The 23,267-nt window shown below is 41.7% G+C and overlaps 1 protein-coding gene across 3 annotated transcripts in view; it reads left to right on the forward strand.

Annotated features, from left to right (window-relative positions):
• The window catches only part of PIEZO2 (piezo type mechanosensitive ion channel component 2), a 334,394-nt gene that overhangs the window by 191,428 nt on the left and 119,699 nt on the right, over nt 1-23,267 (forward strand). For all 3 annotated transcript variants that reach the window (XM_060028655.1, XM_060028656.1, XM_060028657.1), the window contains exons 6-7: nt 8,565-8,775; nt 10,034-10,247. In XM_060028655.1, the coding sequence (XP_059884638.1) occupies nt 8,565-8,775; nt 10,034-10,247 (425 nt within the window). The remainder of the gene's footprint in view (nt 1-8,564; nt 8,776-10,033; nt 10,248-23,267) is intronic.

The raw sequence follows: 23,267 nt of genomic DNA on the forward strand, positions 1-23,267 counted from the left end.
ATGTTCTGCCATTTTGTTCGTTGTTTTCTCATATTTTTTTTTCCCCTTTGGTAAACCTTCTCTGTTCCTTTCTTCTCTTGTTCTCTTCCCTTGTGGTTTTATGATTTTCTTTAGTGTTATGTTTGGATTCCTTTCCCTTTATTTTTTGTCTGTCTATTTAAAGGTTTTGGGTTTTGGTTTCCATGAGGCTCACATATAACAATCTGTATAAAACAATCTATTTTAAGTGGATAGTCACTTAGGTTTGAATACATTCTGAAAGCACTACATTTTTACTTCCCTCTCCACATTTTATGCTTTTTATGTTATATTTTACATCTTTTTATTTTGTGTATTCCTTAAATACTCATTGTAGTTACAGTTGATTTTACTACTTTTGCCTTTTAACCTTCATAATAGCTTTAGAAGTGTTTCATCCACTAACTTTACTATATGTTTGCCTTTACCAGAGAGACTTTTCTCTTTCACATGTTTTCTTATTTCTCGTTAAGGCCTTTACTTTTCAGGTTGCAAATCACCCCTTAACATACCTTGTAAGGTTGGTTTAGTGATGAACTCCTTTCGTTTTTGCTTGTCTGAGAAACCCTTTATGTCTCCTTCACTTCTGAGTGATAACCTTGCTGGATAGAGTAATCTTGGTTGTGGTTTTTATTATCAGCACTTTGAATGTATCGTGCTGCTCCCTTCTGGTCTGCAAAGTTTCTGCTGAAATATTCACCAGTAGTCTTATGGGGGTTCCTTTACATGTAACCAGTTGTTTTTCTCTTGCTGCTTTTAAAATTCTCTCTTTATCTTTAATTTTGACATTTTGATTATAATGTGTCTTAGTGTGGATCTTGTTGGGTTCATCTTGTTTGGGACTGTGCACTTTCTAGACCTGGGTGTCTGTTTCCTTTCCCAGGTTTGGGAAGTTTTCAGCCATTATTTCTTCAGATAAGTTCTCTGCCCCTTTTTCTCTCTCCTCTCCTTCTGGGACCCCTATAATGTAAATGTTAGTACACTTGATGTTGTCCCAGATGTCCCTTAAACTATCCTCATTAAATTTTTTTTTCTTTTTGTTCTTCTGATTGGATGATTTCTACTACCCTGTCTTCCAGATTGCCAATCTGTTCTTCTCTGTCATCGAATCTGCTTTTGATTCCTTCTCATGTATTTTTCATTTCAGTTATTGTATTCTGCAGCACAGATTGGTTCTTTTTTTTATATATTCAGCTCTTTGTTGAAGTTCTCATTGTATTCATCCATTCTTCTCCTGAGGTCAGAGAGCATCTTTATGACCATTACTTTCAGTTCTTTATCAGGTAGATTACTTATCTCCATATCATTTTGCTGACTGTTTCTATGTAGTAGGCAAAACTGCTGCCTCTCAGTCTTGAAGGTGTGGCCTTGCGTAGGGATGATCCTTCTTGTTCAACCCTGCCTTAGCTCTTGGTGGTCTCTCGAATCTTTGTAGTTTTTGATATGGCCCTGTTGTTGAGGGTGTGTCAGGACCTGTCAGTGTTCTGAGGGGAGGACTCTCATTTAGCACTTAGTCTGATTGGAAGCCAGTCTCTCAGGCAACAGCTTCTAAAGTATGCAGATATATACAGTCCTGCGGGGCCACAATTGTAATCCCTGCTGTTCTCCAGATGTGGAGATCTGGATGTGTCCTCTGGGCGACAGTTGCAAAAATCGGGACTCTTGAGGAGTGCACAAGCTCCTTCCTAGGAAGTCTCATTGAGCTGTAGTGAGGCCAAGGGGGTATGAGGCTGTTGTCATTCTGCTTACTTCCCTGGGAACCCTTCCTTAGCCTCTAGGCGCGAAAGAAACCTGAGGCTCCAGGTTCCATAAATGGGCCTTTTTCAAAGGAAGCCAGGGGTTGTGTTTGCCTGCTATATGTGCAGTGCCCTGGGGGTGGTGGCCTGACAAGAGCTCTCTTTCCGATTGCTCCAGTGGAGCTCAGGGTCTCCAGCCCCATTGGCCACCAGGGCCAGGCAATCAAGTTGTGTCTCTATCTGGACTGTATGCTCCTGCTGGCTTCAGCTGGAGAGTGTGGGGGCCAGGCTTGGTCCTTTGCTTTGGGAAGGCAGCAGGAAAATGACTTGACTGTGTGCCCACAGCTTCAGCAATGCAGAGGAGAGTGCCCTGTCTGTGTGCGTGTGTCAGCTTAAAGGCAGGAGCGGGAGGATGCCAAGACCACTCGTGCCCAGCCACCTCAGCCACTGGAGCTCTCCGGCTTCAGCAGGTCGGCAGGGTAGTGCTACAATCGCTCAACCCTGTGTCCGAGCTCACCTGCCTGCTCCGGCAGGTTAGGTGGGGAGCGCAATGGCACCTCTGGCTCTGGGGAGTGTTTCCACCATCCCCCACCCCTCCAGCTGATGCCTTTGGATTTATGAATGACTCTCCTTTACATACAGTCTGAGACGTGTCACACTGCTGTCATTTCACTGGCTTTAGGGTGAGTGAGACCACATGCCTCCCCTGCCTGTCTGGGTGTGGCCCTTTCTATCCTCTGTTGGGGACCAGGTGTTCAGCTAGTTCTCAGGTTCTTTTCAGGGGAACTTGACCCATGTGTAGCTGCATATTTGCCGTGTCCACGGGAGGAGGTGAGTTCAGGCTCCTCCTTCGCCACCACCTTGAACTGCCTTTGACCTGGGAATGTGTAAAGGTCCAGGTGCAGGGCCCATCCCAGACCCAATCGGTCAGAATCTCTGGGAGGCAGGCAAACATACAGTGGTACCAGACCTGATTTTATTAAAGCTCCCCAGGCCTGCAGTCCTGGCTCACCCAGCGGGTCACTGCCTGCTAATTCAGTGTGTCTTTGCTTGTCCCTTATTAAACTTTTATTGCTCCGTAGGAGGTGGTTGAAAGCATACATCTCTATACTCACTTTTCCCCATGGAACAGGGAACGATTTAACTGCTCTTATACGTTTGGAAAAATAATCTTCCTAAAACAAGCGCAGAAACAGAATAAACTTTTGGCTTTGTCTATGCAACGTGGTCACGTTAGGCTTACATAACGCACGTGACCCCACGCCAGCACGGCTCCCGGGCTCTATCTGGCTGCTTGTGTCCACGAGGATGCTGTGGGTGAGACTTGCTCCTCTTCTGCGATGACTCACATCATGGCCTGTTCCTTCCTTGGGCTCTTCTGTTGAGATGAACCCACTCTGTGAGATAAACTGTTAATAACTAAATGACTCTGACATCTTAGAAAAATGTTCCCTTTGCCTCCAGGACCTTGTGGCTCAATATCTGTGACTCTGATACCCTCCCATCGAAATGTCTTTAATAGCTTGGTTTTACCCAAGAGGAAGAGAAAAATGGATTCCATGGCGTGAGAATTTCTGGTCTAACATCTAAAGGTTGGCTGAAATCAGAAAGAGGTTCCACAGATAAATTATTTCAATATATTTTCCAGTTAAGGGAGTCTGCCTAGCATACGACTCAAACACAGTATTTTCAGGTAGGATGAGTTGGTCCAAGGTTGCAGATGTCAGCAAGGGCATGGATTCCAGGCTGGTTGCTTCCAAATCACCTTGTGCAGCTCTTTAATCAGACAGATTCCTGGGATTCACTCCCAGAATTTCTGATGTAGGAAGTTTGAGGTGGAGCTTGGTAATCTGTCCTCTTAAAGATTCCCAGGTGATTCTTGGAATTTAGTCCAACCCAGGCTGAATTGTTTAGTGCTTGGAGATAAGGAAACATGATGTTTGGGTTCTACTGAAAGTAATCGATGGTGTCTTCCTGGTCCAGAATTGAGTGGGAATAACAGCTAATGCTGTGACTGCTGGGGCAGGGCTGCAGGGTGGGACGCAGTGGTGGGGTGAGACTAGGAGGCCCTGTCCAGGCTCGGGGAACCATGGTCTCTCACACAGTTGACTCTGTAGCACTGGGAGCATCCTCATGTGAAATGAGATGCTACCTTAGTACATGTGGTGTGTTTCGAAGTCAGGGGCATTTAAAGAAGATGCATTAAAGCACTTACAGTTCTTCAGATAAGTTGCAGACTTTGACCTGGGCCACACTGATGTGTAATATTTTATTTGGCTTTTTAAACTTTATAAAGGGCCTCTTTGTCTTTCATTACTACGAGAGCTCAGGAACCAGGGGGATAAATCTTTATTTACAGCTGCTCCTTCTTAGCTCCAAGGCCAGAAGCAAGTTGGGTTCCGACACAGGGACAGATTACAACTCCAGCAGCTAATGCTGTTCGTTGGTAAATATGGTAGGTGAGCTGAGGCGCTTCCAGGGCGTCGGGGTTTGCACTGCACATGTGGATTGTTCTGGGGACAAAGCCAGCCTGTTACCACGCCAGCCTGATGTGGCTAATGGCAGTTCTGGCACCGGCCTGGACGGTAGGGGCTCACTTTCAGCTCCCTCTCAGCTTGGCAGGTTTAAAAAGTGTTTTTTAACTGAAAGCCCCAGGGATTCCGGTACGAAAATGCTGGAAAACCTCAAGTACGCTGGTATGTTTATAAAATCACAGGGGCCCCAGTCCCACCCGCGAGAGGTCAGGGGAATGCATTTGTCTGAGCTCACGAAGGTTCTTGACCAGAGATTTCTATTTGATTTAATCTACATCTGCAGCAATTCCATAACTGAGCAGTCAGTCATTTATTACGAAAGTTAGGAGTGTGTTTCTGACTGGGACCAGGCGCCTCTACCTGTGTTCTCTCTCTCTGTCTCCTTGTTCAAGTATGGGAACTGAAGGTTTTGGACAAACTTCCTTCCTCAAGGAGGGATTTTTAGTGTGTCACCCACCTGTTGTGCGGGAGGTACTAAGCAACAGATGCCCCACGTGGAAGGCTCCGTGAGTGCCACAGCAACTCAGCTTGGTCCCCCCAGCAACTCAGCTTTGGGAGATGGAGAAGCTGAAGGAAGGCTGGCCTGGGAGCCGGGGCCTTGGACACTGGGCAAGGGCTCCCGTGGGGTGGGGACAGCACATCCCAAGGCAAAGAACCTGTGGATTCCGGGTTCTCCATGTGGTTCCCTGCATGTGATGTTTCTGGGCCAAGAGATGAGGATCAGGTTGGAGAGACAGACTGGTCCCAGGTGTGGCAGCTCCGACAGGTGGGCACCTCTATGTCCTCTCCAGGTCACCTCATCAGACCCCTGACTTTGGCAGTGAACCTCAGGTAGACCTCTCCACACTCCAGAATCCTACACTAGCTGCCCCCGTGACACCTTCATCTCAGAACTGGATTCCCCCACCTGCTCCACTCCTGGCTGTCCTGATCTCATCAGCAAAGACAACAACAGCACAGGAACTACCTCTGATTCTCCTCCACCCCTCCTCCCTCCACGTGAAATTTACCAATCAGTTCTGCTGACTCGACCTCCAAGACATTCGGCCAAGACACGAACGCTCTTCAGCTCCATTCCCTGCCCCCTCCTCCATCAGAACAGCCTCCTGGCTGTGGGATCCCCCTGCCCTCCCCCTGCAGCCACTGGAGTCACCCTGCGAAACAGATCTTGTTGTTCCCCTCATTGGGTGGAGTAGTTGGTTATCAAAGTCCTGTTAGAGCGGGTTCAAGTGTCGGGGACGTGCCGCCGTGCGTCCAGCCAACTCTTGGAGACTTTCACTTTGAAGCTCCCAAACGTGGGTGATGCGGGGCAGGGGAGGGTGGTGGGCTGTCCTTCTCCCAGGTGCCCCAGCACCTGCAGCTCATCCACCGTCCCAGGAGGGGGCCATGAGCACCTGCTGCAGGGGGTGGGCTGGTGCACTGGCTGGGGCTCAGCCCTCTTGTTTCTGTGAGGCAGGACATAGGGGTATCTGCTGACAACGAGGAGAAGGGGGAGGAGGGAGTGGGTCTGGGGACACACCGTGGAGGCTCAGCCAGCCCTTCCCACTGCCTGGAAGGCTCTGGCCTAGAATTTTCACATGGCTGGTGACTCTGTGACATTCAGATCTCAGCTGAAATGTCACCTCCTCAGAGAGGCTCTCCCAGACCTCAGAATCTAAAATAGCTGCCCTGACACTCGCAATCACATCACCCTGTTTTAATTCTCAGAATAGCATTTATTGCTGTGAGATATTTTGCTGTTAATTGTTTTACTTGTTTACATGTGTGGGGCTCTGTCTCTTACTAGAGACACTGGTACCTACTGAGCTCTGAACAGATAGAAAAATCTTAATGCATAAGCCTGAAACATTCTTTCTCCTTCCAGAAAAAGTACAAATGTGCTGTGATGGAATACAGTAGAATGCAAAACCCATTTTGGGTATGTGAACTTGAATTGCCTGGGATTAAATCCCCGTGTGTGTATGTGTGCGTCTGTGTTGTGTGTAGGTATGTGTGTGTCTCTGTATATGTATTGTGTGTTGTGTGTGTATTGTGTATGTGTGTGTCTCTGTGTATGTGTATTGTGTGTGTACATATGTGTGTTGCATGTGTGTCTCTGTGTGTATCTCTGTGTGTCTTTGTATATGTATGTGTGTGTTGTATGTGTATTGTGTCTCTGTGTATATGTGTGTCTCTGTGTGTATGTGTGTGTTGTGTGTGTGGATCGTGTATGTGTGTGTGTGTGTGTACGTATGTGTGTTGTGTGTGTGTGTATGTAGGGGAGGGGGTGCATCCTGTGGCCTTGGCTTCATCAACAGCCAATGTAAGTCCCGAGTGGTCTGCACCCACCTGGGCAAACAGCACGTACTGAGCTGTGTACCCGTCTCCTGTGCCTGGCTTCCTGCAGTGAGCTGGTGCACAGATGGAGTTCAGACACCAGCAGTGAATATTATGTAATATCTGAACCAAGTGTATCGAGAAAGTATATATATATATACCTGAAAAAAACAAAAACACTAATTCGAAAAGATACACGCACCCCAATGTTCAAAGCAGCATTATTTACAATAGCCAAGGTATGGAAGCAACCTAAATGCCCATTGACAGATGAATGGATAAAGAAGATGTGGTGTATATATATGCAATGGAATACTACTCGGCCATCAAAAAGAATGAAATAATGCCGTTTGCAGCACCATGGATGGACTTGAAGGGCATTATGCTAGGTGAAATAAGTTAGACAGAGAAAGATAAGTACTGTGTGTTATCATCTATATGTGGAACCTAAAAGATATGACAAACTAGTGAATAAATCGAAAAGAAGCAGACACACACATATAGAGAACAACCTAGTGGTTACCAGTGGGGAGAGGGAAGGGGGGAGGGGCAATATAAGGGTGGGGGGAAAAGGCTTGCTATGGAATTATATGAAACCATGTGTGTGAAACTTTTGAAAGTTGTAAAGCACTATAGAATTTGAAGAGTCTTTCATTCAATAAAAAAATTTTAAAAAGAAAGAACCTTTAAAATGGGAAAATGGAGCAGCCAGGCTCTACTCTCTAAGCCTTGGCTCCATGTCTGATCTGGGCTTAAGGATCCTTCTGGCTCTGCAGACAGCTGCGGTCTTTTCAGGGTGAAGCCTGTCAGCCTGGGGTGAATGCAAACAAAGTTTCATGCGTCTAAAACCGGCTCCTTTTGTCTTCAGGTGATGGTTTATATTTATAATTCCTTTAAAAAAAATCTAATCCTTCCAGGATAAGATTGTAATTAGCCAAAACATTCTTATGTGTTCTTTAAAAACAAACAAAAAGACCCCACAGGATACCCAGTTTAAAATAATCCATGGGGAGGGGGAAGGGTAAGCTGGGAGAAAGTGAGAGAGTGGCATGGACATATATACACTACCAAACGTAGAATAGAGAGCTAGTGGGCAGCAGCCGCATAGCACAGGGAGATCAGCTCGGTGCTTCGTGACCACCTAGAGGGGTGGGATGGGGAGTGTGGGAGGGAGGGAGACGCAGGAGGGAGGAGATATAGGGACATGTGTATATGTATGACTGATTCACTTTGTTATAAAGCAGAAACTAACACACCATTGTAAAGCAATTATACTCCAATAAAGATGTTTAAAAAATAAAATAAAATAATCCATGGAAGTATGTGTATGTGCTGTACATGTGTTTCCTCCCTGAATCTCTAGTGATGGTCCTGAGGTCCTGAATGGCCTGGGACTGGACTGGTGCACGAGTCTCTAAAAGGATAAGATAGGAAGCGACTGTTTATTTAGCCAAGTAGCTGGGACCACTCATCCTCCCACGGGCAGGAAATCCTAAAATAGTGAACAAAGATAAACTCCAGAAAGAAAAGGGATTTCCTAAGCGCTGATTTGGCCCATCCTTTCCGTTTAAGCCATGGACACATTCATCAAACTTCCCATCACCTTGGTGGCAAACTCGGTAAATCTGAGGAACCATAAGCAGCTAACTTTATGAATGGACAGTTTCTTCTTCTGCCTGTAAAAAATGAGCTCATGTAGGTAAGATGAAATGCCGTTAGGGACCCTATGATTAGCGATGCTTCCTGTTTACTTTTTCAGGAAAGATCAGAGTTCCTTGGGCTTTACACAGGGACAACTGGAGACCTGGGGGTGCTTAACGTGGTTGAGTGGTTGTCTGCAATTTTTCCTGATTTGTGAAATTCACCTCATTGACTAGCCCGTATATTGCAAACCATATAATCTGTTGGGTGGATAGACAGAGTTCTGGACTGCAGTGTTTTCTGTTTTTCATTTATTTAGGCTGGAGGAGGAAAAATAGACCCAGAAGAGGCACTGATCTATGAAGAGGATTTAGAGGAAAGAGATGGTGTTGAAGGCGATTTGGAAGAAAGCACGAAATTAAAACTGTTCCGCAGGCTGGCCTCTGTGGCTTCCAAGCTTAAGGAGTTCATTGGCAACATGATAACCACCGCGGGCAAGGTGGTTGTGACGATTTTACTGGGTTCATCAGGTGAGGGTCTCCAACTCCTGGTGGAGCACAAGGAGGGAGCTGGCGAGTAATGAAAGGAAGGGTTGAAGAGAAAACAAAGAAGGAAGCAGTTCTGTTCCGTGGCACCAAAATCATAGCTGTAGCTTTTGTAAAATTGGCCACATGTACAAACCAAACACGCACATGTAGCTTTTCCTGTTCAGATCTAGGTTTTATGTTTTTCGATGGTTGCTGTTAACCTCTGTAAAGCAGTCTTCTTCCATAGCTGTTAGGTGACATCATTTTCTATGTGACGATGCGGACAACTGCTGTCCTCCCTCAGAGCCTGTGAATGGTGATCTGGGACAAGGGACAGTTTTCATGGTCCCGTCCAGAGCTGCACATGTGCTCTCTGAAAGCTTTTCTGTTTACATTGAGTCACTAGCAATCTTAATGTAACTCTCCAGGATAGACTATTTTTCTTCCAGAGTTAGATTGTAATCTTCCAGCACAGACGCTCACTTCCTCTCGCTGTTGGCTGCGGGCTGCTTGTTCCATAAAAACGTTATCTCCATCTTCGCCCCCTTCCCTGTTGCCCCAGAGGTACTGTGAACTTTATTCCATCCTGCTTCGGTGAAATTTCACGAGATGAAACAATTTAGCTGTTTTTCCATAGGAAAGTTAAAAAATGGAAAAGTGAATAGTATTTCTCGAGAAATGTAACTCAGGATTTTGATGGGAAGCCATTGCTCCCCCCAAAGTTTTTAAATACCTGTAAAGGAATTACCTCGTTTTACATTTCCCCGTTTAGTGGTAGTGCAAATCAGATTTCATCAGGCAGGGCAAAGGTTTCGTGAGACTTTAGCTGCCACAGAATGTAGTATTATGAATCCTAGTTAACAAACAAACAAAAGCAAATCATTATTTTAAAAAATGTATTGGGGAAAGTTAGAGTGCACATACAGTATTCCTGAAGAATTGGGGGAGAGTAGATAGATGGACACAGGCAAGTAAATAAGCTAAATTCTACTGGTATGAAAAGTGGATGTTTGCGGGGCCCAAACGCCACAGGTAGGGTTTCTTCATCATCTGGTATTTCCCCATATTTACAAATTTCACTTTACATGTGACTTTTTTCATGTTAAGAATAGCATTAATTCTGATTTTTCAATAAAGTGTGATGAATTGTACTAAAAGCATAGGAAGGAAGTTCACTTCATCTCCAATAGTGACGTTTCCTGCGAGGCGCACGGTTTCTGCGTCTACGCGGTGTCTCACTCTAGCGTTTCTCCCTCCTCAGGAATGATGCTGCCCTCTCTGACCTCGTCCGTGTACTTCTTTGTGTTTTTGGGTCTGTGCACCTGGTGGTCCTGGTGCCGAACCTTCGACCCCTTGCTGTTCAGCTGTCTCTGTGTCCTGCTGGCTATCTTCACTGCGGGACACTTGATTGGACTGTATTTGTACCAGTTCCAGTTCTTCCAAGAAGCAGTCCCTCCCAACGACTACTATGCCAGGTAAGAGGAATCAACTGCTAGACATTTCACAGTTCAGTAAGCTAATCCGCGAGCCCTCGGGAGGGCCCCCTTATGACCCTGCCGGGCACTGTGCATCTGCTGGGGCTCTCCTGGATGCCCATTGACGTGTCAAGCCAGGTTTGGCAGGGATGGGGAAGCTGGCTCTGCCTTGAATGTATTGGCTGACACTGTCTAGAGTGAGGAGGTGTCGCTTCAGATGGAGGTGCTGCTGGGACACGGCGGGCAGGGGAAGCTGCTCATTGTAGCAAAGGACAGACAGATGGTCTCAGCCATGGAAAGAGACCCAGGAAGAACATTTTACAGCAAAGGATAATAAGGACATGTCAGAGCATCAGCTGTAAGGAGCTCTCAAGGGCAAACAGAGGACAAACTGAGCATCATTTATCAGCATCATTAATCAAAAACAAATGATTATAAAAATGTAAAAGTAAAAATGCATGAGTCCATGATGTGTGTGTGTATATGAGAGAGAGAGACAGGGAGACAGAGAGAAATATCTAATTTGCTTCAGTTGTCAGTGATTACTGTCCCAAATTCTTACTACGAAATGGGAATTAAAGGTAAAGAACCCAGCATTTACTTCGACTTTTTAGAAGGAACTCCAGGCCATTCTCAGTTAATGAGGGAAAACTCTTCTTGACAGGATGACACCAGCTAATGAAAGGGAAAGGAATGCTAGAATTAGAAAATTACCATTTATCAATCAATTTTTAATGAAATACTTAGATCTATTCACAAACTGAAACCACGACTTAAAGAGGTTGCTGGGATGAAGGCTGTTTGCAACAATGACGGAGTATAACCTCACTGATTATTATTTGCTAATTACAAAGGGAAAAGACCTTTGCAATGGTGGTCAACACCTTAACCAATTGATCCAAACTAACATTACCAAGGTGGGATCCCTTGACATTTCAGACTTCTAGGCTTGATGCATTGTGGGGAATATGGCATCATATTGTTAAACCTTTAGACCTAACTTTCGCTTTACAGGAAATATAAAGGATAGAAATATGATTTAAATGACTCCACAGGGAGAAAAGGCAACCCTCATACACTGTTGGTGGGAATGTAAATTGATACAGCCACTATGGAGAACATATGGAGGTTCCTTAAAAAACTAAAAATAGAACTACCATACGACCCAGCAATCCCACTACTGCGCATATACCCTGAGAAAACCATGATTCAAAAAGAGTCATGTACCACAATGTTCATTGCAGCTCTGTTTACAATAGCCCGGAGATGGAAACAACCTAAGTGCCCATCATCGGATGAATGGATAAAGAAGATGTGGCACATATATACAATGGAATATTACTCAGCCATAAAAGGAAACGAAATTGAGTTATTTGTAGTGAGGTGGATCGACCTAGAGTCTGTCATACAGAGTGAAGTAAGTCAGAAAGAGAAACAAATACTGTATGCTAACACATATATATGGAATCTAAAAAAAAAAAAAAAAGGTCATAAAGAACCTAGGGGCAAGACCGGAATAAAGATGCAGACCTACTAGAGGATAGACTTGAGGACATGGGGAGGGGGGAGGGTAAGCTGGGACAAAGTGAGAGAGTGGTAGTGTATATATGGACATACCTACACTACCAAATGTAAAATAGCTAGTGGGAAGCAGTCACATAGCACAGGGAGATCAGCTCGGTGCTTTGTGACCACCTAGCGGGGTGGAATAGGGAGGGTGGGAGGGAGACGCAAGAGGGAAGCGATATGGGGATATATGCATATGTATAGCTGATTCACTTTGTTAAACAGCAGAAACTAACACACCATTGTAAAGCAATTATACTCCAATAAAAACATTAATAAATAAATGACTCCACAGGAAAGCGATCATCAAAGTCCAGAATGTACAACCTGTAAGGGAAACTATCTGGTCTCTTCAAAAATCAGTATCCTGAAAAAGAAATGTATGTGGAGGGAGTTGGGCAGGGACTGTTCTAGTTTAAAGAAGTGAGGAAACCTTGCAGACAGATGGGAAGCCTGACCCTGGATTACACCCTTGTTCAACGACAAATCTCTATGAGGCATTCTGAGGTTAAAAGGGGAAATTTCAATAGTCACTGGTTATTAGCTGACAGTATAGAATTCCTGTTAACTCTTAGGTGTGTGATTGTATGTGGATATCCAAGAAAATGTTGTTAATTTAGACATACATGGTGAATTCTTTAGGGATGTCTGCGACTTCCTACTGGTTTAGCAACCATTGTGGGAGAGACCCGCCGACCCACAGAGGGAGATAGAAAGAGAAGGAGAGAAAAATAAATAAAATGATCTAAACTAGGTGGTTGGCATGGGGTTATCCATTGTCCTATTTTAACTTTGATTTTTCTGTGGAAAAGTCCAGAATGGAAAGTTCCAGAAAAAAAGAAAGGGGAACGGAAGTGGCAGGAGAGAATTGTGGGTTTGGTGAGAACAGTGTGAGGATTCTCTCCATGCGCCCAGCGAGGTGGTGCAGGTGCTTTTCGTCTTCTTGTTGAAGTGAGATACCTGCATTTTAAAGGAACATGAATAATGTTATCACGTGGACAATAGAGATTTCATCCTTCTTCCAGGAGATCCTAAGATGGTTTTCATGTGACAGTAAATGTGAAGAAGCGGGGAGTGTGTGCGCGTGTGTGTGTGTGACCCACTCTCCTTACTCACAGTACTTACAAGCTAGTTTGTGGCTATCTCTGTACAATGCTAAAAAAAAAGTGAGTCAAGTCCTAAAACCACTTATAGTCAGATAAAAAAGATATACCCAACACACACACACACACAAACACACACACACACACACACACAGAGTCTACCTAATTCTAAATCCAGTTTGCTTAACCTGGAGGTGTAACAAGCATAATTCCATCTAAAAAGAGAAGAATGTTGCATAGACACAGAACACGGAGGAGACAAGACAATAACCTAGGTGCTTATTGATGGACTGATGGAAAAAGAAAGCTTGGTATAAACATATAAGGAATATTACTCGGCCATAAAAAAGAAGGAAGTCCTGCCATTTGCAACAATGTGGGTGGACCTGGAGGGCATTATGCTGAGTGAAATAAGTCAGACAGAGAAAGACGAATACTGTATGATCTCACCCTATATGTGGAATCTAAACAAAAGTCAAACTTATAGAAACAGAGAGTGGAGTGGTGGTTGCCAGGGGCTGGGGGGTGAGGGAAATAGGGAGGGGTGGGTAAAAGGTACAAACTTTCAGGTATAAGATTAGTAAATTCTGAGGATCTATGAACAGCAGGTTAATCACACTGTATTGTAATAACATTGTATTGAAATTTGCTAGGAGAGTAGATCTTAAGCATTCTTACCAAGAAAAAAAAAAAAGAAAGGAAAAGAAAAAGAGTAACTATGTGAGGTGATTGATTGTTAGTTAACTTGACTGAGGTACTACATTTCACAATGTATACTTATATCAAATCATCGTGCTGTCCACTTTAAATATATTACAACTTCACATGTCAGTTGTACCTCAATAAAGCTGGGGGGAAACTGCGAAGCTCTTTTTGTGGTACAGATTTACACAATATTTATTTTAGGCAAGAGTGAATAGATGCAAAATTTCAGTACAGACATTAGTTCTAGATTAAATGAATATTTCAGTTTCTTCTAGACATTTGATTTTTGGTTTATTGAACACATGTAGAAAAAAGTTTTGTACTTTTGGAAGGGCTGACTTTTAGGGGTGGTTTAATTGGAAACGTAAATATCTTCTGTGGGGCCTTAGTCTCCCCATACCCCACAATTTAAGACTCTTTTCTGCTATCTAGAGACTGATGATAGGAAATACAAAGGATATTCAGAACCACTTTGAAAACACTTTTTCTTTACAGGATCAGTTAGTACTGTAAATATTTTTGACTTTGCAGGCCTACGGTCTCTGCCGTAATTCTTCCAAGAAGCTGTTTTATTGCAAAAGCAGCTCTGGATGAGATTTTAAAGAATGTGTGTGTCTGGGTTCCAGCAAAACTTCGTGGACACCGAACTTTGGATTTCAAACTATTTTCACATTTCATGAAATATTATTTTTCTTTTGATTTTTCCCAACCACTTAAAAATGTAAAAACCATTATTAGCTCACAAGTCCTATCCAAACAGGTGGTGAACCAGACTTCCCAACATATGGTGTGGATAATAGCAGTCCTAATAGTGTAACAACTTACCATATTTATTTGTATTTAGATTGTCTCAAAATTATGACTGTAAGTTATAAACATTTTGAAGATAATTACCTTGAAAAAGTTTAAAAGCTTCATTGCTATAATCTCATAGAGTCATTAGAAGTTGGGTTGCTTATCAGAGTATAGATAGTTTGAGCTAAACAATGCAATATACACACATACATATATATATGTATATACGTGTATGTGCATGTATATATATATATATATATCACATATACGTATATACACTGCCTTATTGTAGAGTCTTCCCCCCATTTACTTGGTGACAATAGGACATTGCCTTTTAGCCCTTGAAAGCTTGAAAATTTACATATTTTAAACAATAGCTTTTTCTTAAGGCGTAATTTCAATGCATTGCTTTCCACCAATGAATTCTGAGTTGGAAGAAAACAAACTGGAAACAAGCAGAAAAAAAAAGTCATCTTGCGTAGGTGTTTGTCCCAAATTTCATAACCACAGAGACTCCAGCTCGTGTGTCCAGGTTCGGATGTGGCTCTCCTCAAAACAATCCAGGTTGTTTTTATCTTCTTGTAAGCTTTCAAATAGGCTTTTTGGTGAGAACTATCTTTATTTTTAGAAATATTGAATTGATTTATCGTTAGTATAATACATGCTTGTTGGTGATTATTTGGAAAAATATAAAGAATCAGGAAAAACACTTGAAAAAAATATAATCCTAACTCCCCAAAATACTGTTCATTTTTGGTCTGTATTCTTGCAGCATTTTTCCTATGCATATATGTGTTTTTTAAAAACAAACTTTGAATCGTGATGCACATGCTGTTTTATAACTTGCTTTATGCAAGTTCTGTATCTTCCCATGTTATGAAATGTTCTTCTAAAGTGTGATTTTCATAGCCTGCAAAGTGTTTGATTGTGTTTGATTGTGTAGCTATCTTATAGTGTAGTCAGTCCCTAATTTCTGACCAGGGAGATTAGGATTACTCATTTTTGCCCTCTTGAGTGACGTTGTAATGAGCACCCAGGTTACTTGTAAATTTAGGTAAAACTCATGATGACCAAGAAGCAAACCCACGGTCCTCAGTTGTAAAGGAGCCTCCACGGGGCTGGTTAGTGCTCTGCCCTGCGGGAGGGTCTGGAGGTTTCCCTGGTCCTGGGCCCACACGATGCTACTCCACTGGTCTGTACGCAGGTGTTGTGACCTCAAATCCCGCACCTGCATGGGGCACACCTCTGTGGGCTCGTGTTTTTCTAGAGTGATGTCTTCTTTCAGCCCAAGGGCCCCAAGAGATCATATGCTTCCTTCCAACTGCACCCGCACCGGGGGTAGTTTCTCCATCATTCTAGCCAGGGAAGCACGTGGAGAAGGTGGGCAGGGACCAGCAATGGACGGGGTGAACTGGAGACCCGGGAGGACGTGGAGGAGGGGCAGGGAGGAGGGCTGCCTGGGGAGGAGAGTTAGTGATTCCCTCCCGTTTGTGCACAGGCCTGGCGTGACCATATTTTCCAAAACAAACTTCAGGGCTTTTTTTTGATAGTTATGAGCGTACCTATGGGAAGGTAAGGTGGAGTGAGAGTAGGATTCTGAAATGCTGGAGCGTATGGTTTTATATGGTTATAACCATAAAAAATGTAGTGCCCCTTCTTGTGAAGTTGATCCAGCAAAATAAAGCTTTAAAACGAATCCACATAACTTATATAAGACAGATAACATACCACTCAACACAGTTTGTTTAATGGAATAGAGCCCAATCCCAACTTACTCTGGCAGGTCTCCCTAAGAAAAATGGCAGACTAAACAAAACTTGGCTTAGCTAGTCCCAACGGTGGCCCCTTCCAAAGGTTTTGTGTTTCCCGGGGAATTTCTGTAGACAGGAAACACCTTATATTTTGAAGGCAAGGAGGCAAGGATCAAGGTGTTGGGCTGGTGTTCAGAGTCCTCACCTGTGTTCCTCCTTGTGAGGTTGGCCAGACTGATGAAGCTACAAGTCCCAGCCAGCTTGTGTCCTGTGGGTTTTCTGCACCGAAAGTGCGGGAGGTGCGCTGGGTGGAGGACGGGACAAAGGCAGGTGGACCTGACTTGCTCTGCGGTGTCCCTGAACGTGAGCAGAAATGCACTGAATACTGTAAACAAATGTCTACTCATCGATGACTTCACGAAAAGCCAGTTTTAACAGTTTGTCAGCTCACTGTTGACTGTTTCCTTGTGAAGATGACACCGCAAGCAATTCTGAGGTGAACTCATCTAAAAACAGCCCTGGACCAAAGGCACAGGGTCTTTGTTTTCTCACCTTCAATTATCTGGACAGTACAGGTGAGAGTTCTGATGTGGGCCAGGGTGGAGGGCTTGACAGGAGAGTCAAACGTCTACTGTTTTCTTATCACGACATAGAGAATGACGTAGCCAGTACGTTTACTTCTCACCCCGAGTCGTGAATGTTTGTGCGCGGTGGGCACTGAAATGGGTGTGTGACTGAATAACTCTAAGTCGTGTCTTACCACCTCTTATTGGCTTTCATTACAGCTCTGAACTTGCTCTACAACAGTCACAGGAGTCACGGGTTGGATTTCTTTGCTCAAATTCATTTTGTTGTTTTGCTGCTTTTTTCACCTTAAGTTGTGCAATTTGAAAATGAACGAGAATTGTGGGAAGGAATAGGGGAGATTCTCGGGTCATTCCCTATGGAGGCAGCATTTTCTATTGAATAAATACACAACGATTTGTCCTATGTTGCCCTTTCCACGTCCTATTTCAATAAATCACGATAAGAAAATGCATTATGTTTAGTGAAGGAAAACCCTATGTTTATTCCAGTGTTAAAAAAATGTAAGAGAGAAAAAGCAAAGCCTCAGACTCCAGCATCACTGTTTAACTATTCTGTGACAAATGAGGAAAATGTGAAAAAACAAACATGACAAGTACAGTAGTATTTATTATATTTACCCTATTTTTATACTAGTCATAAAAATGTCAATAATATGTCAGGAGTCATAACAGCCCTGATGCTGTATGTCTCTGGCTTCCAGTTTGGAGAAGCCAGTGGGTCCTCTAGAAAGTGACACAAGGCAGTCAGCCCTTGGGTGACGTTGGCTGCAGTTGGCTTTGTAAGTGGCTGTCTAATCCAGGTTGTTTAAGCGTGTTTGCAGCCTCACCCAGGATGGCCACGGTGTTGCCTCTCATTAGAGCCATCTGAGCTTTGGTAACACAGACAGCACAGAAAGGCGAAACGGTTCTTAATGGAGGCCAGTTGGCAAGAACCTCCTCTGAAAGCGGTCCAGTGTGGGGATAATTAATGTCAAGCGGGTCATCTTAATGATGAAGAATGTAAATGGACCCACTGGTTAACACTTTCTCTTTTTGTTACCGATGGCACCCCAGGTAATCAGTGGTTGTTTAATTTATCCAGTTGGTAGGTGACGTAACAGTAACCAAACTTTTGGTTTCCTTTTGGAAAGATTCTTATGATTAAGTGACAGGTGTTAGGCCCAGTTCATTTGTGCTCATCTAAAAGGCAAAAAATAGGAGCCAAGAGACATGAACTGACTTTCCACAGATAAATGGAAAATCGGTAGAAAGTAAATACTTGAACCCCTGAGTCCGGTTGGGCGATTCCCCACAACCTCGTGGTCACCTGGGGCCATTAGTGGGTGTGGTGTTGACCCAGGATCCCAGGGTGACACCTGGCATTGTGTACAAAGCAGCTACTGCCTCTCACCAGGCAGACGACCCTTGGCACTGGACGTCTGTCCAACCAGAACCTGAAACCTCCCAACCTGGCCTTCCAGAATTCCAGCCTTGACTACCTGTGTCTCACCTTTGCTGTTGAGGGCGTCTACCCAGACAGGAAGGGTCTCTGTCTGGTTTTCAGGGAGGATCCGCCCTGTCCTCTGTGGGACCTGGGTGCCCTGGCTGACCTGACAGGTCAGGCTCATTCTGGAGCCTTCATTTCTGCAGAGCAGCTCACCTGCACAGGTCACCATAGGTCAGGACCTTCTGCCCAAGTGCTGTCCCTGCTCTCAAGGATAAAGTGGGGTCCAGTGAACCTTGCCAAGTAAAAAAATGACTCATTTTACATTTAGTCTATCAAAATATGAAGAGGAACAGAGATTAGGCATAGTTGGCGGTTGTACTTTTTCTAAATTTGCTCCAAATGATTAGTATTAATGAACATATTACAGATTATCTCTGGATGGTACATTTAGGTGCTTTCAACCTTAAAAATTAATAGCAAATTAAAGATGGTAGAATTTCTTGTGGGAAGAAGGACTATTCCTTCAAGTTAAGATAACAGCTGATGAAAAATTAAAGTGATCTTTTGAGAAAGGGCATTTTGGAACAAAACAATTATTTTGCTATCAAATGTTTATTGGAAAGTGTGATCATCTTGTTTATTAGAGCTAAGATTCTTATTCATGGTCTGGATTTTAATTCAATGCAGTAACACCTCATTAATTTTTTACACTGTAGATAAGCCAATTTGGCTGACTTGCAAAGTACTTTGAGGATAAATATACTGAATGATGTTACCTCGTAACCGCTTGGCTTTCTGAAGTTCAGAATGTTACTTATGCAGTAACTTCAGCTGTTGTTATCTTCATTTTAGTTCTAAGCAACTGACTCAAGGATAAGAGATTAGCTCTGGAAATGGGAACCAAGAGGCATTGATTTTTCTCTTCAGAGTTTCTTCTAAAGAAGCTTTTTTCTGAGAAAATTTGACAAAGGTTTTCATAAACTTGCTAGTTACTCATTTTTGGTGGAAGTAGTATAATTGTTTTTCTTAACAGCCTTCATGAGGTATAATTGATATGAAATAAACTGCATATATTTAAAGGATACAATTTGATCAGTTTTGACATAAACATACCTGTGAAACCATCACCACGATCAAGGTAATGAACACACCCGTCCATCCCAAGAGTTTCCTCATCACCCCCCCATTTTTTTAATATATGTTAACTTTAAAGATTATTTATTTATTAAAAAATAATTTTGGCCGCACCCCACGGCATGTGGGGCCTTAGTTCCCCGACCAGGGATTGAACCCGCACCCCCTGCATGGGAAGGTGGTGTCTTAACCACTGGACCACCAGGGAAGTCCCTTCTCATCCCCTTTTAATCTCTCCTGCCCTCAGCCTCCTCCCATCCCATCTCCAGGTAACCACTGATGGCTATCTCTAACTCGATTAGATTATATTTTCTAGGATTTTATATAAATGGAATCATATAGTATATACTTTTTAATGTTACTATTATTGTTATTGTTGATATTATTATTAGCCTGGGTTGGGGCGGGAGGCAGGTCTGATTTCTTTCCCCATGCCTAGTTGTTTTGAGATTTAGCCATGTTGCAGTGTAAGGGTTCATTTCTTTTTCATCCTCTCTTAGTATAGTCAATCTTCTTAAATTTCAGGCATTCTAATCGTTGTGTAGAGGCAATTCATTGCGGTTTTAATTTAATGCATTTCCCTAATGACTAGTGAGGCTGAGAATTTTTTCATGAGCTGATTTTATGCTCATATATCTTTTTGATGAAGTGTCTGTTAAAATACTTTACCCATTTTTAAAAATCTTCTTTGTTTTCTTAACAATTGTGTTCTGAGAGTTGTTTAGAAAATCAGGATACAAATCATTTATCAGATATATATTTTTCCAAATATTTCCCCAGTCTATGGACTATCGTTCTCTTACTAGTGTCTTTGCAAGAGCTGAGTTTTTAGTTTTGATGAAGTGCACTTCATAGTCGTTCTTTTTTGAATCGCGCTTCTGGTGTGGTAGTTAAGAAGTATTTGCCAAGCCCAAATTCACAGAGGTTTCTTTTTTGTTTTCTTCTAGAAGTTTTAGTTTGTTTTGTCTTTGATGTCAAATAGTTCAGAATCATTTTTTGAAATGACTGTCCTTTCTTTTGCACCTGTTAAAAATCAAGAGTCCATGTGCATGTGGTTGGGTTTATATATAGACTATTCTGTACCATTGATCTACTCATCTTTATGTCACTGTCTTGATTACCTGTAGCTTGATAATAAGTCTTGAACTTAAGTAATGTTAGTCTTTCTTTTTTTTACATTTGAAGTTGTTTAGGCTATTCTAAGCCCTTTATGTTTCCATATGAATTTTAAATCACTTTGTCAATGTCTACAGCAAAGCCTGCTGGGATTTTGTTTGGGATTGTATTGAATCTGTATGACGGTTTGGGTAGCATCAAATCTTCTGATATATGAATATGGTATATTGCTCCATTTATTTAGATTTTCAAATTTCTCTCAGCAATACTTTTAAATTTTTAATCACAGGTATTGCACATCTATTGTCAGAGTTATCCCTTAAGTATTTAATAATTTTAATGCCTTTGTAAATGGCATTTTATTTCTGATTTTTACACATAGTACATTTTATTTCTGATTTTTACACATAGTACATAAAAATACAATTAATTTTTGTATACTGATCTTGTATTCTGACACCATACCAAACACATGTATTGATTCTATAAGATCTTTTATAGATTCCATCATGTTTTCTACATAGATGGCCATGTCATCTATGAGTAAAAATAGTTTACCTTCATTCTTTTCTATTTGGATATCTTTTACTTCTTTTCCTTTTCTTATCACACTTGCTAAAACTCCAGTTCAGAGTTGAATTAATAAGGAAGAATGGTTATTCTGTCATGTTCTCCTCTGTGGGGAAAAGCCTTTGGTTTTTCATCATTAAATATGATATTGGTTGTAGGTTTTTCATAGGTATAGGTTTTTCATAGTTTTTTTTTTATTAGGTTGACAGAAATCCCCATCTATTCTTAGTCTGCTGAGTTTTAATCCACAATTGATATTAAATTTTGTCAAATGCTTTTTGTGTATCTATTGAGATCTTTTTTATTCTTTTCTAGTCTGTTAATATGGTGAATTGATTTTTGATTATTAAACCACCCTGGTATTCCTAGGATAAATTTCATTTGGTCAAGGGATATTACCCTTTTTATATATTGTTAAGTTTGAATTGATAAAATTTTGTTTAGAATTCTCTCATCTGTGTTCATAATAGATAATGGCTAGTAGTTTTCTTTCATTGGGTTTTGGTATGGAGTAATGATTCAGGTATTTCAAATATTTCCTGCAAGAGTTGTTTTACAATTTGTATTATTTCTTCTTTAAGTTTTTGAAAGAATTCACTTGTGAAACTATATGAGCTTGAAGTTTTCTTTATGGGAAAGTTTTTAAGCACAAATTCAATTTCTTTAATAAATATAAGACTTCTCAGGTTATTTCTACTTGAATGAGTTTCCGTAGTTTGTGTCTTTCAGGGAATTTGCCTTTGCATGGAAGATGTCAAATTTATTGGGATAATGTTGTCAATAATATTTACTTATTTCCTTTTGAATATCTGTAGAATCAGTAATGATGTTGTTTAATTTATTCCAGAGATTAGTAATTTGTACCTTCTTTATTTTTTTTCCTGTTCAGTCCAGCTAAAGGTTATCAATTTATCATCTTCTCAAAGAACTAGGCCTTGTTTTTCTCTGTTGATTGATTTCAGCTCAGATTTAATTTCCTTTCTCTTCTTCCTTTGTGTTTATTTGACTTAATTAAATTAAATTAAAATTTGGATTTAATTTACTCTTCTTTTTATGTCTCTTTTCTGTCATTATTCTAAAGGAGGAAATTGAAGTCATTGATTTGAGCTCTTCTTTTCTAATATAGGTGTTTAGAAACAATTCAATTTAAGTCTAAATTTCCACTTAAATACCACATTAGTAGCATCCTACAAATTTTGATATGGTATGTTTCATTTTTAATTCAGTTCAAAATATGTTTTAATTTCCATTTGAGTTTCCTCTTTGATCCATTGGCTATTTATATTTGGTTTCCAAACATTTGGGGATTTTCCAGAGATATTTCTCTTTGGATTTAATTTAATTCTGTTGTTGTCAGAGAATATCATTTGTGCTGTAGTCCAGAATGTGGTCTATTTTGGTTAATGTTCCATGTGGTCTTGAAAGAATAATTTTTTTAATGAATTTGCCTTTTAAATCATGTAGAAAATTTCAAAAGTGGATTTAAAACCAAAATTACAATACTACTAGCTTTTATAATTGCCCTTGTACTTACCTTTACTGAGGTCTTTATTTCTTGATGTTACTGTCTAGTGTCCTTTTATTTCACTTGCAGGATTCCCTTCAGCATTTCTTTGCGGGGCAGATCTTGTGGTCATAAACTCCCTCAACTTTTGTTTATCTGGGAATGTCTTAATTTCTCCTGCATTTTTGAAGGATGGTTTTGCCAGATATAGAATTCTTGGTTGACAGCTGTTTTCTTTTAGTACTTTGAATATATCAGGCCACTGCCTTCTGGACTCCAAAGTTTCTGATGAGAAATTAGCTGATAATCTGACTGAGGATTACAAGTATGTGACAAATTGCTTCTCTGTTGCTGCTTTCAAGATTCTTTCTCTGACTTTCAACAGTTTGATTATACTTTGTCTCAGTGGGCATCTTTTTGAGTTTACAAGCTTCTTGAAGATTCATGTCTTTCATCGCTTTTGGGAAATTTTCAGCCATTATTTCTTCAAATATTCTTTCTGCCCCTTTCCCTTTCTCTTCCCCTTCTGGGACTCCTCACAATGCATTTGTTGGTCTACTGGGTGGTGTCCCACAGGTCTCTTAGGCTCTGTTCACTTTACTTCATTCTTTTTTATAAATTTATTTATTTTATTTTTGGCTGCATTGGGTCTTCATTGCTGTGCACGGGCTTTCTCCAGTTGCAGCGAGAGGGGGCTGCTCCTCATTGCAGTGCGTGGGCTTCTCATTGCAGTGGCTTCTCTTGTTGTGGAGCACGGGCTCTA

The sequence above is a fragment of the Delphinus delphis genome, chromosome 13 (assembly GCF_949987515.2).
Source record: "Delphinus delphis chromosome 13, mDelDel1.2, whole genome shotgun sequence".
NCBI classification, from domain to species: domain Eukaryota; kingdom Metazoa; phylum Chordata; class Mammalia; order Artiodactyla; family Delphinidae; genus Delphinus; species Delphinus delphis.